General features: G+C 37.2%; 1 protein-coding gene across 4 annotated transcripts in view; it reads right to left on the reverse strand.

The window, feature by feature from the left end:
- The window catches only part of PDE4D (phosphodiesterase 4D), a 1,287,753-nt gene that overhangs the window by 305,258 nt on the left and 965,454 nt on the right, over positions 1 to 17,041 (reverse strand). The window contains exon 1 of one of the 4 annotated variants that reach the window (XM_010974894.3): positions 15,516 to 15,751. The exons of the other annotated variants lie outside the window; for them this stretch is intronic. Coding sequence (XP_010973196.1) covers positions 15,516 to 15,604 — 89 coding nt within the window. The 5' untranslated portion in view covers positions 15,605 to 15,751. Of the gene's footprint in view, positions 1 to 15,515; positions 15,752 to 17,041 lie in introns of those variants that run through there. 4 annotated transcript variants of the gene reach the window in all.

Consider the following 17,041-nt stretch of genomic DNA (forward strand, 5'->3'; position numbering starts at 1 on the left):
TGATGTTGAATATCTCTGGAGACCTTGACAGGAAAGAACTTTGTAAATACATAGTCATTGCCTATCATTTTATTTCATCCCGGACTTAACCCAGAAAAGGCTAAGCTTCACTCCTTATCTCTGACAAATTCCAGAATCTACCACACATGGCGTCTCTTATCTGCATCATTTCTCCCTGTGCTTGCACTCATCTCTAATGTTGATATTTTGTGGTCTAGTGGCTCTTGAGAGATGACAAATACCTTTCCCCTTTGAAATGTAAATTACCATATTTGGATTTGCTTCTCCATATAATTTTCACTAATCCTCTCATTTATTAAATTGAAACTTTAGGATTATCATGTTCAACTTAAGAGCACCTAAATTTTAATTTGGCAACGTGGCAGAGTTTAAATTATTAGTAATTGCATATAAGCCAGTTGAGCCAACTGGACTAGTAAATAATCCATTAATTTCACATTAATCCACTTGAGAGTAGAGATTAGGGAGGTGTCTTCTTTGGAATCTCAGAATACATAACATCAGGTAAGAATCAGTCTTCATTTTCACACTCACTCTCTTGCTTATACTTACTAGCATTCAGAATAAAAATTATTATTCTTTTGAATAGTAGCTATTACTAGCAGTTATAATTCTGAAGAGTAATGTTAGCAACAGGGTCACTTTTGAAAGCCTGCCAACCCCTGATTGAAACAACATATATCAGAGTTGAGAGCATAAATTTTGAGACTTCATATATCTAGAGGATTATGTGTTCTCAATTTACATTTGTTCAATGAACATTGAATTGCTTATAAGTTCAGAGGGACATCAAACTATTCTTCAATCTTACCTGGGCTTGGCGCTGATTTAATGAATTCATGCTTGATGTACTGAGAAATATTTAGGCATGTATTCAAGGTCATAGTTTTCGTACACCGCCATAACACTATTTCTATAAAATTAGAGGAATATAGTAATTATATAGTCTATACACTGAATTTCACATTAGAAAGCTGAGGCCCAGAGAAGTTAAGTAACCTGCCTGATGTATACTGAACCAAGATGAGAATGGAAATCTAGTTCAGCTGGTTGCTGGTCTTCCAAGCAAAACTCGTATAGCTTAAATTTTGATCACCACGTAAATGTGACCCAGAGAAATGTTGCTTGCTGGGACTTCATCACTATGATAATAAAGAAAATTTATATAAAAATAAGAAATTAAATTTTGCATGGTAAATTATATAATAAATAGTAAATAACTGCAGTCTGAGATTGGATTTGAATATTAAAACCTACATTATGTCTTCTTACAACATACAAAATGACTTATGGGAAGGACTTTCTTGTAGGTGTTAAAATAAAAAATGATTTCCATTTATTAAATCATCCCTTAGTTAAAAAAAATTTTTATTGAAGTACAGTCAGTTTAGAATGTTGTGTTAATTTCTGGTGTACAGTATAGTGATTCAGTTATATATATATAAACATATGTATATACATATACATACATATATATGTATTCCTTTTCATATTCTTTTTCATTATAGGGTATTACAAGGTATTGAATATAGTTCCCTGTGCTATACAGTGGGGCCTTGCTGTTTATCTTATCTATTTTATATATAATAGCTAGTCACCCCTAAGTTTTCATTGTTAAACAAGGAAAACTAAAAGATGTACTGGCCCATGATTTCCCCTCTCCTTAGTTCACTGTCACCAACAGTTAAGGATAAATAAAATGCTCGAAAAGTGGCCAGTGATCATCAAGTTTTTAACACAAACTTCCTGATATTTCTAGTGGCATAGGATGGTAGTCAGCTTTCTCAGAAGCAATACAAACTTTTCTCCAAGAATGGAAACCCTACTGGTGGATGGGGCTAGATATCAGACTCGGTTTCTCTAAGTCTTATTATAGATATGTCTCCAGGCTCTTTTTCAGTGGCTTAAATCACTCATGGAAAATGATGACTCATTAACCAAGCTTTTGATGCAAAAGATGTCTTGGCAATCTCATTCTGAATGTCTCAAAAAAAAAAAAAAAAACCAATAAGAAAAACAGCGTAAAGTGGTGCTAGGAAAGCTGGACAGCTGCATGTAAATCAATGAAGTCAGAACACCATACATAAAAATAAACTCAAACTGGCTTAAAGACTTAAACACAAGACATGACACCATAAATCTCCTAGAAAAGAACATAGGCAAAAACATTCTCTGATATAAATCACAACAGTGTTATACTAGATCAGTCTCCCAAGGCAATAGAAACAAAAGCAAAAATAAACAAATGGGACCTCATCAGCTTACAAGCTTTTGCACAGTAAAGCAAACCATAAACAAAACAAAAAGACAACCTACAGGATAGGAGAAAATATTTGCAAACAATGTGACTGACAAAGGCTTAATTTCCTAAATATGCAAACAGATCCTACAGCTTAATATCAAAAAAACAAACAACCCAATCTAAAAATGGGCAGAAGACCTAAACAGACATTTCTCCAAAGACATACAGATGGCAGATAGGCACATGAAAAGATGCTCAATATCACTAATTATAAGAGAAATGCAAGTCAAAACTACAATGAGGCATCACCTCACACCAGTCAGAATAAACTTCATTAAAAAACCCACAAACAATAAATGCTGGAGAGGGTGTGGAGAAAGGGGAACCCTCCTACACTGCTGGTGGGAATGTAGTTTGGTGTAGCTACTATGGAAAACAGTATGGAGGATACTTAAAAAACAAAAATAGAGTTACCACATGATCTAGCAACCTCACTCCTGAGCATACATCCAGAGAAAACTCTAATTTGAAAAGATATCTGTACCTCAGTGTTCACAGAAGCACAATTTACAATAGCCAAGACATGGAAGTAACCTAAATGTCCATCAACAGATGACTGGATAAAGATGTGGTATATACATATAATGAAATATTAATCAGCCATAAAAAGAATGAAATAATGCCAATGGCAGCAACATGGATGGACCTAGAGATTATTATACTAAGTGAAGTAAATCAGACAGAGAAAGACAAATATCATATGATATCTCTTATACGTAGAATCTAAAAAAAATGACCCGAATTTATTTACAAGACAGAAATAAACTCACAGACATATAAAAGAAACTTATGGTTATCAAAGGGCAATGAAGGGGAGGGATATATTAGGAGTTTGGGATTAGCAGATACAAACTACTATATATAAAATAGATAAACAACAAGGTTCTAATATACAGCACATGGAACCATATGCGATACCTTGCAATAGCATATAATGAAAAAGAATATGAAAAGGAATATATATGTATTACGGAATCACTATGCTGTACACCAGAAACTAACACAACATTGTAAATCAACTATACTTCAATTGAAAAAATAGCTTACATTCATGACCTTTCATACTCATCTTTCCTCTCAACAGTGTCATCTTAAGACTATTCCTGTCAGCCATAAGTAAACTAATAAAAGCTGTGGATATGTGTGGATATGTAGTTATTTGAAGTATTTACAAAAGTCCTCATGATTTATTTTCAGTGTCTAAATATTTTGTTCTTGCACCAGTTGATTATATTATGAAGTCTCTCCTATACTAATAAGAATTAGTATTACTTTTGGATTCTACTAAAAGGCTGACTTTTTTTTTTTTAACTGATTTCACATGGAGTAAGACACTTGCACTTATTTGCAAAATTTACTCTATCTGAAAAATATACTCTAACATCTATCTCATAAACCCTTTCTATTCAACCTGGTGTCCAAGGATTAGCAGCAGCATCTTGGAGCTTGTTAGAGATGTAGAATGGATTATCAGGTCCTACCCTGGACCTACTCAATCAAAACCTGCATATGAACAAGATCCCAGGAGTTTAGTGTGTACCTTCAGTTTTGAGAGACACTGACCTAAGCCATATTATTTAGTATGTGATTATAAATTGCCTTGTTCTTTTCAGCAAAAATATGAAGTTCTCTTCAATTTCTGGTGCTGGACTTAAGCTAGATATTCATTCGAATATAGTAAAATGATCAGGAAAGAAAATGAAGCAAGGCAAAATATTTCCATGGTAAGAATAAAGCCTGAAAAGTACCATGTCCTTTGTTTACTTTATTTTCCCAAGTTTTATTTTGCTGTCAGATTCTTCCATAAGGCACCTTCTCAGAGTAAGTTCCCCCAGTGGAGGCTGAACTTCATTATGCCAGTGGATCAATCTGTATTCAATGAATATGGGGCTGATTATTTACTTAGAGGATGATCTTTATCCCTAGTGACCCTCCTTCTCTCTGAATTTGGATGTTTCATAACTTATCGTGGCAGCCAGCAGGACAACAGGGAGTTGAAAACAAGAATCAGTCATTCTGCTTTTCAGTAGTTTTGCTGAAACATTTGCTGGGTTGAAATATTGGGTAAAATGAATCCTGGGAACTTTAATTTACCATGCCACATTAATAAATTTTAATTTATCATCGATCAATCGACGAGCTATTCTAAGATGCTACTTGGTTTATAGAGGAAATAGTATTTTAGCCACCTGAAAAAATTAATACAACTTCTGGCCAGACCCAGGGAATTATTTAGGCACTGAGAAATGTTGGTTCTGAGGATTATATTTTTAGGAAAATCTCATTTCTAAGGAATCTAAAATTCAAATATAACAACATCCAGAGCCCACTAAGGTAGAGATTAAACTTTTAAAAGAAAATCATTATAAATTCTTAATTCCTTTCCCAATTTCTGACACTTATTTTTCAAAGTTCATGATTTCAAGTATCTGTCTGGTAATAAAGTATATATTATTTCATGTCATGAAACCCCTAGAATATGTTTTTCCTGCCTTGACTTTCCTTTATTATTCTACCTAATATGCCACCAATTAGAGAGCATTAGGATTGGATTTTGAAAGCTTCAAGAATTAGGACCCACAGTTATTACATATGCTGCATTTCTCCAATCATCATCTAGAAATCAATGATTCCATTTTAACACAGTACAAGCTGAACCTGGGTCAGCCTGCTTACTTGATACACCAGAAGTCAGACTGATATCATCAGTTTATAATAAACTTTAGAGGCGATGACATACAAAAGAGGATTATATGTCACCAGAATTTGACATTAAAAAAAAAAAAAGTAATGACAAAGAGGAAGGAGAACAAAGGAATAAACTGACTTAAGTGCATGAGCTGAAAAAATCTTTAAAAAAGCAATCCATATTTACTGTATCGTGACTTACATTGCCTATGTACTTGTTTTTGTGTTTAACCTGGTTACAATGACTTAGGAAAAGTCCAAAACAATGTTTCTAAGAAATAATTTATGGAAGAGAAAATAGGATTTAAACTGAGCACAGGATATATAACTAGAGCTAAAGTAGAGATGGCAATTTTAAAATTAAAAGATCACAAATTGGTTTTGCTAACAATGATTCTTGACAAATGAGTATGGACAATATGTAAGGGTAAGATCATAGATTTAAACTGAATATGGGTCAAAGAGAAAGTTCTATTTCTGCACAACTGGCCAAGTTTTCTTCTATAGTCACTCATTTCACTTTATGTTACTCATCATGATGTGAAACAGAGTGTGAATGGCTCACTATTACCCATGTTATTCCTGAAAAAACAGATCCTATTGATCAGAAGATCCATCTCCATAAATAAGACACATTATATGACATTGCTGTTACTAAGTAATCATTTATTAAGAGGCTGTCATTGAAAATGGAAGACCTCGATGGCCTACACTTTGGTGAGCATGTGGAAAACTGGAACACTGCTTTGGGGATTATGTAAGTGATACGATCACTTTGGAAATCTATTTGGCAATAGCTGAAAACATACATATAACCTACAACCCAGAAATTCTACTCCTTGGACTACACCCAACTTAAGTGTATGCACACAAACTTACCCATACTACATGCACATCTGTTTAACAAATGACATCCTAGAATGTTCAGAGCAGCTCTCTTCATAATAGCCTCAAACTGGAATACCCAGGTGTCCACCACCAATAGAATTCGCAGTATATTTACTCGATGTGATACTATCACAATTAGAATGAACAGTCCACAGCCACACAAAACAATGTAGACGAATCTCACTATCATAATGTATCACCATCATAAATATCTTTTGATCAAAAGAAGTCAAAACAGAAGAGTTTATATTGTATAATTCCATTCATAAAAAGCACAAAACTAGCAAAACAAATCTATGCTCTTCTAAGTTAAGACAGTGGTTATCTTCGGAATCATAGTGACTGGAGGGAAGCATGAGTTGGGAGTTAGTATCCTTGGGAACTGAGTACTGATTACATGAGTAAAATTAGCTATGCATTTTTTCTCACTTACTAGCCAATTCATATCCATCATATACTAATTAGATTCTCAAAGAGTGCCAAGGGTTACATATAAATAATTTAACAAAGAAAGAGAGCCCCTTCCTTTTCTACCAACACTGGGAAGGCAAGATACAGTTGTTGTTGTTTTTTTCAGTTGAAGTATAGTCCATTTGCAATGTTGTGTTAATTTCCAGTATACATTTTTTTAAAGGCATATAGAGCTAACACAAACATTAAGCCTTTTCAGTTCATTCCCAAACAAGAGATAATCTGTCTCCCCAGCCAGTAACTTCTTTCTGCAAGTCAGATCTCCCTGACGTTTCTGTTGCCTCAGCTCACACGGATTTCTTTAGGGGGAGAAATCTGATGTTCCTTGTCCCTGAGTATTTTAGCCAAGGGTGAGGAAAGCAGCACATACAACAGAAGTCATACAGGGTTATTTTTGTCCTTGATAAGGGAAGACAGGCAAAACCACGCCCACTGGCAGCAGTACCACTGGCAACAGGCAACCACCTTTGCTCAAGGCATTTTGAACTTTACGACAAAGAGCTAAGGAGAGTTATGGCAGGGAAATATCTAGTCATTTTCCAGGAAACGGTTAGATACAGAAATAAAACGGTTATGTGAGCGATGAAATGTTTTCCTCTTGTAGTTTGTCTGAGATCCGGGCAGTGATACTGCATGGAACCCGCAGATGAGAGCTTTTTGTCAAGTACAACCCAAAGATGGCAGAAGCATTTTTTTGTTATGTTTTTCTCTCCCCTAAAGTGACCACCCTTTCATTAGAGAATGTATTTATGTCATCGAACTAATGGGATTCTTAAACAGGACATAAATCTTCCCTTTGGATGAGAACACAAATCAGATTCAGCTAGTTTTTCATTCTCTGTCTATCTAAACACTGCCATATATGAAAAGAAAAATCCCTGAAAACCAAGGATATTTTAGAGTTAAACCTCTCCTTCCAGCCAATCTATTTTGTTATCCTATGTAAACAAATTCTGCCACCACATTCTGTTATCCATAACAATTTTCAGTGGATGATCCACAAATCAATTAAAGACAAGTTAATTGCCAAAACAGATCAAGCAACAAGCATCAGAAACCTAATATTTACAGGCATCGTCCTAAAAATTTATGTGTTAGGGAAAAGTTTGGTCTGGCTAGCTTTCCTTCTAATCCAAGATTTTACATTTGTATGATTACTTTTGGAAATTGAAAATTCATCACATAATTCCTCTAGCTTAAGGCATCTCTGTTTTAGGGGCAGACATAGACAGATACACCAAGGAAGAAAAGGTACTACTATATGACACAATACTGTTACCAATTTTTAAATTTCAATTTTTTTCACTTTAATATTGTCTACATATGAACCTTTTTGAGGATTAGATGAAAAAAATGTAATTCAAAATATACTGTATCCATTCAGCCACTCTATGTCTTTTGGGAGGATTTAGTCCATTTACATTTAAAGTGATTATTGATATGTACGTTTTTATTGCCATTTTGTTAATTGTTTTGTTAATCTTTTGTGTTCCTTTCTTCTTTTGTTCTCTTGTGGTTTGATGACCATCTGTAGTGTTATGTTTGGATTCCTTTGTGTGTGTGTGTGTGTGTGTGTGTGTGTGTGTGTATCTAGTATAGGTTTTTGGTCTATGTACACTGCCCCTCCTCTTCCTCTTCCTCCTTATATTTTTACAATAAAGGTGAAGCAAAGGCAAATTCACTCAAGAGACTAGGAGTCTGATCTGACCAAGAGCACAGTCAGTCATGACATCACAACCCATACATATGGTCCCATCAACTTGGTACAATTCTGAGTTACATCTTGTCTGCCTAGGACTACAGATGTACTTATGGATGTATGGATTGGATATGTTTTAACTTACAAATAAATAAATTGTTATTTTCTCTATGAAGAAGCCTCCTTTGGATTTCCCAAGAAGAATTTCCTATCCCAGTCCCTATTTTATTTAGTTGTTAAATTGTCTATTCTCTGCCTTCCTCCACTAGAATGTAAACTTCATGAGAGCAGAGACCCATCCATTTTCCTCCTCATTATATTCCTAATATAAGGTAAATATTTTTAGGTGGCTGATAAAGTACCAGGTACAGGTGAATGCTGGAGCCATACATACTAGTTGGCAAAAGTGGACTGTAAAATTTTCAGGAGTATTTCTAAGTTGGTTGTCATACCTCACCATCATTAAAAATTAAATTATATAAACTTACCAATAAAGAAATTATGTTGGAAAGAATGGTATTAAATATTCAAAACTCATCATTCATAATATTTTGACTGCACTTTACTATTATCTATGTTCTTGTGCATCATTTACATCTATTGCATCTTTTGCCAACTCTACATTTAGTGACCTCTGTGGCTTGACATGAGCTAGTGGGAGAATTTTTGCCACAGAACTCAGCAGATACAACACACAAGCTTTTCTGATGTCTTCAAAGAGAAATGGCTGTTAATATTCACCAGCATGTCATTCACCATCTGTATCATTGGTGTTTAACAAATGGTCTCTGAATGAACGCATCTATCTTTTGTCTGAATTCTGATTGTATTCGAGTGTTTTATTCATGGTCACGTTAGCTCTTACAGAGTTTGTTCTTCTAGCCCCACACAGAGCTTCTTCTTTTCAGGTTCACTGCCAGGCTTTCTTTTGGGAAGGTGGCTTACACATTTGTTGTTTTGGGGATGTCTGTCTTTTGCATTCTATTTACTTCACACACTCAAGAGCTAGAGAGGTCTTAGGGCTTTTCAATGTTGGCTGATGGGTTTGAGCAGATGAGCTCTGGGGCCTCTTCAGCTTTAACCTTCTGTTCCATGAATATGGGGAGAGGAAGTAGAGCATCCTCACTCTTGTCGGGGGTCTAAATACATCGGCTGATCACATCATTCGTTTAATACATAGACAGCCAGCACCTACCATATGCCACACACCTATCCAGGCACTGGCAATACAGAGGTGGAAAAATATATAAAAATTGCTGCCACATGGAGCTTCCATCCTAGTATGTATTTATAATAAGTAACTTAATTTTAGGATTGTCTATGTGCCAGGCATGACATACGACTAACACACAATGCTCACATCCTTCCATTTAACAGATGAGGAAACTAAGGCCCACTGATGTGAAATAGCTTGACCAGTGTCTCACAGCTGGAAGTGAAAGTGTGGACACTGAGACCTCAGCAATGCGAATGGAGAGCCAACCAGCTCTCAACCACTACCCCCCACACCTGTCAAGGTGAGCTTCATTTTCTGTGTGCAAGTTAGTTATAGGGAGTTGTTTATAGGCCAGCTCTATGTGCTCTTCTGTAACCAAGAGTGGTTCCAATGATAACAGCTAACCTCAAAGTAATTTATAAAAGAAGCATCACACAATTGGAAATGGAGACAATGCTATTAAAGAAGTGGCAGGCAGGCCTACTTTAAGGTACATTTTTCATTTAAGGGCACACCAGCCCTTTGAAGTAGACATTTTTATTTTCCATTGACAGACAAGGAATCTGCTAATGGAGGTTAGGAAATTGTCCAGTCAGGAAAGCAGCAGAGTTGCCATTCAAGCTTGATCTGTTTGGCCCTAAAGCCAAAGTCTCCCTCCTCTCTCACACTGTGCCATGCTCGGTAACCAATACTGTTATTCTCATATGATGGTTGTGTTGCCTATTAACGGAACTGTTTTACTCATTTTCCATGTGGCTAATATTACTCACAATTTGGAATGTCATTGAGAATGCCATCTTAATACTCAAAACGGTGGCAGAGGAATAAATAGGCACGATATGGGATGAAGTTGACCTCTGTAGCTCAGAGAACCTTCTGACTCCTCCGAACAGCTGGCCAAGGAGCAACATTTAGGCAGTAAAATACAACCACACGACCAGTGTTTCTGGCCACATGAAATGAGCCAGATGGGAGTCCACGAAGCAAAACCCAGGCGGAAGACAGAAGCTGGCCACAAAAATCATTGATTAGCTTCTTTTTTCTTTCCCTTGAGAAACACTTACATTTGGATACTTTTGCTTAACACTACTTTAAACCAATCTCAATCAGGTAAGAAGACTGTTTAAACATTATTTAATAATTTTACGTTTTGATTGATCACTAAGCCCTGTTCTATATCAAATTACAAGGTATTCTTTTTTCAGAGGCAGACTCTGAGTTAAGTAAATGAGGACAGTTCAGTGTATTAGAATGACACCTCTAATTATGGAACTTCCTTGTGTGGTGATGAGAGGATCTAGCCAGGAAACGGGAGGCTGGAGAGTAACTAGACGTCTGGCCTCTACGGCAGACTGCCAGGGGTCAAACTTGGGCAAGTTTCGTAAATTCTCTCTGCCTAGCTTCCTCATCTGTAAGATAAAGGCACTGCTAGTCTCCCTGGTGGGATTGTTCTGCGGGATGAAATGAGATAACATATGTACAGCCCTGGGAATACGGCACAAAATAAATTCTCAGTACAAATTAGATCTTCTTGTTCTTACTCAGGACTTCCGACCACATGTGTGTTGTGTAACTTCTGATCCCTGAACCTCCAATTCTTCTTTTCTTATAATTACACTCATCCTCTTCACTTACCCTAAAAAATTGAATGAGATGAGCTATGGAACAGAACACTAAAAAGAGCAGTTATTAATATCTGTTACATCGGAAAAGCTTTAAAAAATTTTTAGAAAATGCTATACAATAGGAGGTACTCATATGATACTTACAAAGGTACATTCCAGTGTATTGATTTGTTGGGGTGGCACTCATTTCTCTTTCTAAGACTTGAGCTCTAGCCAGCATTTTCTAGTGAGCATTTCGACGTTTAACTTGACAACCACTGATGTGCAAAACTTTGGTTTTGGTAGGAACAAAGAGAGCTAAGAGACTGCATTCTCCTATGGGCCCTGCTCATATCTGCTACTATAAAATCTCCAGATAGTAGATCTATAGCAGATTTGAGCATCACTTTCTAAGACAAATACAGGGGAGGACTTAAGGTTATCTAGGATTTTTGTTCCAGCACATATTCAATTATGTAGTAGATCCCATGACGTCTATTAGTATAAGGGGCAAGAAAAATGTGCTTTCTGCTGCTCGCCTGTGGGACGTCAGTGAAACACCTGCCCTGAAAAGTGTCCTGGATGGACACTTTTCTATTTGTATAGCGCCCACCCCATGCTCATCACATAAAATGTCCCTTTCAACAGGCCTGTTTGAGAAGACAGGAAAAAGTTGTGTGACTTGTTCTGATTGGAAGACAAGAGCATCTCTGGAAGAGTAACTTTTCCTATTTAAAGTTTCCTTGCATATTACTACAATTTTAAACAATAATGTCTTTAAAAAGACAAAATATCCCAGCGTTCCCTTGGGGAGCTGTCAGAGTCCACCAACCTGCTAAGTCTTAGCTCCTTGTTGTTTCTTTGCTTCCCAGGTTATTTTCTTCCTTTTTTTTTTGGTTTTTTTTTTGTTTGTTTTTAGGTGTTATATTTAAACCTTTAATATGAGTTCACTCACTCACATTGTTTTCTCAGATCTGATGTGAGTACATCACTCCCCTCCCTCCTCTAAAACAGATATGAGAGGTGTGGCTCTAAAGTAATGAATCCAGGCCCTCGGAGGGAAAACAGTCTTCTTATTATGTAATCCTCTTCCTGTCTCTGACTCTGTATCTGTGCCTCTCTCTCCTCTCTTTCTTTCTCTCTCCCTTTCTACATCAAAATAAATTTGGATTAATAAGCTATATGTTAATCATTATTTGGCTCGCTCCAAAAGTGTACTTTACCCACAAAACATACAAACTCATCACTGCTAAAAAAACCACTTTCAACTCTTTTGTAAGCATTGTATAACTCCCAAGGTATTTCTCAGAGATCAACATTCATCAAATGTATATGATTTGCTGTTACTTTAACCAGTAAGACTCTCTACAGACTTGGCTTTCCTTCATCCTTTCCCAGGGAGGGAAAACAATGCCAAGAAAAACATTTCAGTTTAAAGCCACGTGTATCACCTGGATCACACAGGATACCATTCAATCTCCAAAGGAAAAAAAAAATGACACTATCTTAGACACGTGTGAGGATCTTACAGAATATACAATTATTTTTCTTAAACAAACAAACTTGTAAAGGAGAAATTCAATACAGAAATGTTGGCTAATGCCCAAGTATTCCAGTTGCTTCAATAGTGGAATTGTATCTAAGGCCTTGCATTTATTCTTTTTTTTTTTTTAACGGCAGTACCAGGGATTGAACCCAGGACCTTGTGCATGCTAAGCATGTGCTCTACCACTGAGCTATACCCTCCCCCCTTTCTAAGACCTCTCAAAGGTCAAGATAAGCTGAAGTGACTTCCACATTTTAAGGATCTCAGATGTTAACAAAGAAATGAAGAAATACAAAAACTGGGTTGCCAAATTGTGGGATATTTTAAATGCTTACGTCAAATAGCTTAATGCTTTTAACTCCAGGAATGCTATGCAATGAAACTGTGCCATTCAAAAGATAACTGCAGAATTTAAGAGCGTGTGTGCGCGTGCGCGCGTGTGTGTGTGTTTGTGTGTGTGTGTGTGTGTGTGTACATACATAAATACTTTGACTCATGGTGCATTTGAGGTGGGGTGGTCTGTTAAAAGTTTTTGTTTTTTTAAAATTGAAATATAGTCAGTTACAATGTGTCAATTTCTGGTGTACAGCATGTTTCAGGCATACATACATGTATTCCTTTTCATATTCTTTTTCATTATAGGTTACTACAAGATATTGAATACAGTTCCCTGTGCTATATAATCTGTTAAAAGTTTAAAGCTATATGATAAGTATCCTTTTTCTTTACTGTCAGTACGGTGCTGTGGCTGAAAGCATAATCCGTTTGAGCACAGAGAAACCACTGAAAATGTGAGATCAGAGAATCCACGTGCTGTCCCAGCTCCAGAATCTTCCACCAGACTCTCGGCCGTGATAGGCCCTGATCTTATCAGCAAGCTGCTTTTTTGAACAAAAGGGTCATACCAACTAAGAAAGTGTAGTAAGATGCTTCATCAAAGATGCATTAATAACATTCCCGTGGCACATAAGGGAGCCTCTGGCCTCAAAAAATGTATAGTTCAAATGGGGAGACAAAAACAAGACCCCCAGAACAGTAAAGACAGTACATAAAAATAATTAAATTGACCATTACATGGGCAATTCATATTCAGATTAAAAGCAAATGAATGAGTGACAAAGTCTCTCAAGTTTCAAAAGAGACTGGCCCATGATGGCTATTCAAGATGTCATCCTCACCTCTTAAACTTGTTAGGAAAGAAGCCTGTTAAAACTAGCTGTGCAAGGCATTTAAATGTATAGAAAATACATCCTTAGACATTCCAGTGCCTGTTGTATTTTGGAAAGGATCTGATGGACCAAAGGAAATTGAAAAACCTTCAGCAGACCAAGAAGGCAAGTTTTATAATATATCTGCAAATTATCCCATAGGGCTTAAACTCTGTATTTCTTGACATTTCCGGAATTCTTTAGTCCAAGGTGCTAGGGCTTTCGCCGTACCCAGCAGTTACGTATTTAGGAACTTGATACCAGATCTCAGTGATGAGGAGAGCCTAGAAGCCACCACCCGTTGGAAACACGCACAGTAGTATTTACAAGTGTTTGATGAGCATACAACTTAGCACATAAGAAGCCTGAGATGTGCATGCAGTAGAAGGCAAAGCATACAGTAGGCATTTAATTTCTAATGTTGAATCATATTCTTAACTTTAACAAATAAACATAATTAACAAAAATAAATGATGTTTATTTTGTTTTGAAAAAGTAGTAGATGGAAGTGCTACTTACACCTTTAACTGTCAACTTTTATTTTTCCCTTGTCAAAATTTGCTTATGCACTAGGGAAGTCTATAATTTGATATCTCTGATTTTAGACTTCCTTAAAAAATTCCAAAGGCACTCTCTTTCTGACAGTCTAAGACAAATAATTCTTTTTTTTAAAATATATAAATTCTCATTTATTTTAAGCACTAAATATTTCCACATCAAATAATGAATGCCACTAATTTACTTAGGAGCTTATCTACAACTGGATACTGCACTTGTTATTAATGCTCACATTTTTAAAAAATTATCTCTGTTATATTTTAAGAAGCTAATATATATGTATTGCTCACAATTAAGACAAATAATTCTTGTGAATTCTTCTAATCCAAACTTGGAATGTTTTCCATGGAAATATATCAGAAAACATTTTACTCCAAACATAATGCGTACTTCTGTATAGGCCTGATAGTTTCCAGATACGTTACATTTGGTCTAAATAAGAAAGACCTTATTTTCTTGAGATTTTGCAGACAGTTTCACCTCCGCTTGCTATTGATGAAATAGCTTGCAGTGCTATAGACCAACCCATCAGAGACAAATAATGCGTGAAGAATCAGTCTTTCCCACGTAAATATCTAGAACCCTGAAGCAAAGAAGGAAATCAAAGATTTTTCTGTGTCATCATTTTTTTTCTAGTTATTTGTTTGAAATAGGCTAACTTGGATGTAAAGCAAAGGTGTAACTGACAAATTGGTGAGATCATGAGGTCAAGACTTTTCATATGATTTCTACAGCAATATTTAGAAAGAACAGATTACTAACATATTGACTTCCATTTCATGGTGTCTAATTCTCCTGGGTAAGATTAAAACTCTGAATTGCCCCCTGGACCATAGAGATAGTTTCCACTTTTCCACGGGAATGTGACCTGAAACAACACAGTGTTTTGTTGTTGCTTGCTTACTCAGTTAACCAAACAAGAATCCTTTCCTGACATTTAAAAGGTTAACAGAAAGTGTGAGCAATTTTGGCTACATTAAGTCCATTAGGCGTGCTAAGACACTCGTCTTCAGACGCCAGTTATAGAAATGCTTTTTTAAGTTCACTCTTTAACTCCCCAAATCAGCTTTCAAGAGTTAGCCAACTTCCTTCTACTTCTGCCAGTGCCAGATACCCCCCAACCATGTTAAGGTTCACATCTTCTTAGTTCCTATTTTGCACACTGCCAGTTCATACCGCCAGAGTAACACAGTTTAAGAAATAGAAGTTGCATAGATCAACGCGAAGGGGCAAAGGATTATTTGCAAGGGGCCTGAAGCTACAGAGGTTGATGGACAAAGATTCTTCCTAGCCACAAGAAGGAAAGAGTGATACCTGTAGGACTTTGAGAAACGCAATCTTGATTTGACTCGTGCTGAGGGTCCTGGCACTGTGGCTCCCCGAGGATCCCAGACAAATGCCATTTGTAAAGGAGATGCCACGACGGCTGGAAACAGCGGGAAGTTAGAGTGGGTGCAGGGCCCTGGGGCTGGAGGGCCCCACACGAAGCAGGAGGCACTTATGGCTGAGTGAGGGCATTTCCTCTGTGCAGTGCTCAGTGCGGCCGGGGAGGGGACAGGCTGGCTGAGGCGGGCTGGAAGGATGGCCAGGACTTCCTGCTGCATGACACTTGCCCTTTACGACACAGCTTGCTTCACTCCGACCTTATCTCATTAATAACGTGAGAAACACTCCCTTGCAAATGTGTTTTTAAATAGAGCCCCAATTAAACGACACAGTCACATGCCACTCCTGAACAGCATAACACACACACACACACACACAAACACACACAGGGTGAAAAGTATGATTGAATTGAGTGAAACTTCCCACCAAGTGTGAAGTTAAAAAAAAGTAAACAGAGGGTCTTTATTTTAGAAAAAGGAAATACATGCCCAGGTCTGGGAAATTCGACCAAGATTTCTAAATTTCACACAACTCAGCTGCCAAATATCATTTTCCTCATTTCAACTGCTCTTAGACACAAAGTTGAACATCATTATTAGCAGACCTTCCATAATGATTTAACGGTCTTGAAAGAGCAGCGCATTCCCTGCAAGTCAGTGTGAGAAGAAAACAGGCAGATCACTTTCAGTGCTTTTGGCAGCTTCTCCCTCAAGGAGCTGCCGCGTCACCTTGGAGGGTGAGTTATAATGTGTGACTCTGACAGCACAGATCAATTTTCTTGCCCATTTTCTATTCCCTAGAAACATTTCTTAAGTCTCTGATAAGTCCCTTAAAACAACCTTCTTTCAAATCAAATAAATGATGAAAGCCAAACTGAGCCCTTCCCATTTTGGTGAGGCATATATTTCAAGATTGTACTCAAGGAGTCAAAGGACCCCAATGCCGTCATCGGTCCTCACCACCAAGTGCTATTTAATGTTAACAACGCATCATAATTCCATCAGTCCCTGTCCAAACACTGCCCCGCCAGCGACCTCAACTGTAAACCAAGGCAGAACTCCACTTCTCCAGGATAAGATTAGAGAGGCTTGGAGTGCCCAACCATGATTTAACCCCCTCTGAACTGGGCAAAACTGGCCAAAAGTTGAACTTGGTGATGATCCGCACATCTGCCAAATTTTGAGACCCCTTCTGGCCCATCTACCTCTTATATACCCAAGGGGTCCAAAGTATTCATGGAGTTTCCGTAAAAGCTCAAGTCAGTAAATAGGACACTTATTTTCACAACATCATCCAGCACACCAGGGGTTCTCGAGAACACCACACGTTCTGTCTCAGCTTTGGGAGTGAGCAATAGAAAACACTTCTATGGTTTCACCTCTTTGTTATCTGACAGATGGCCTAAAAGAGTGCATGAGTGATGATAGCTGGCTGAATGGCAGCGACCTCGGAGG

The sequence above is a fragment of the Camelus dromedarius genome, chromosome 3 (assembly GCF_036321535.1).
Source record: "Camelus dromedarius isolate mCamDro1 chromosome 3, mCamDro1.pat, whole genome shotgun sequence".
Classification (NCBI taxonomy): domain Eukaryota; kingdom Metazoa; phylum Chordata; class Mammalia; order Artiodactyla; family Camelidae; genus Camelus; species Camelus dromedarius.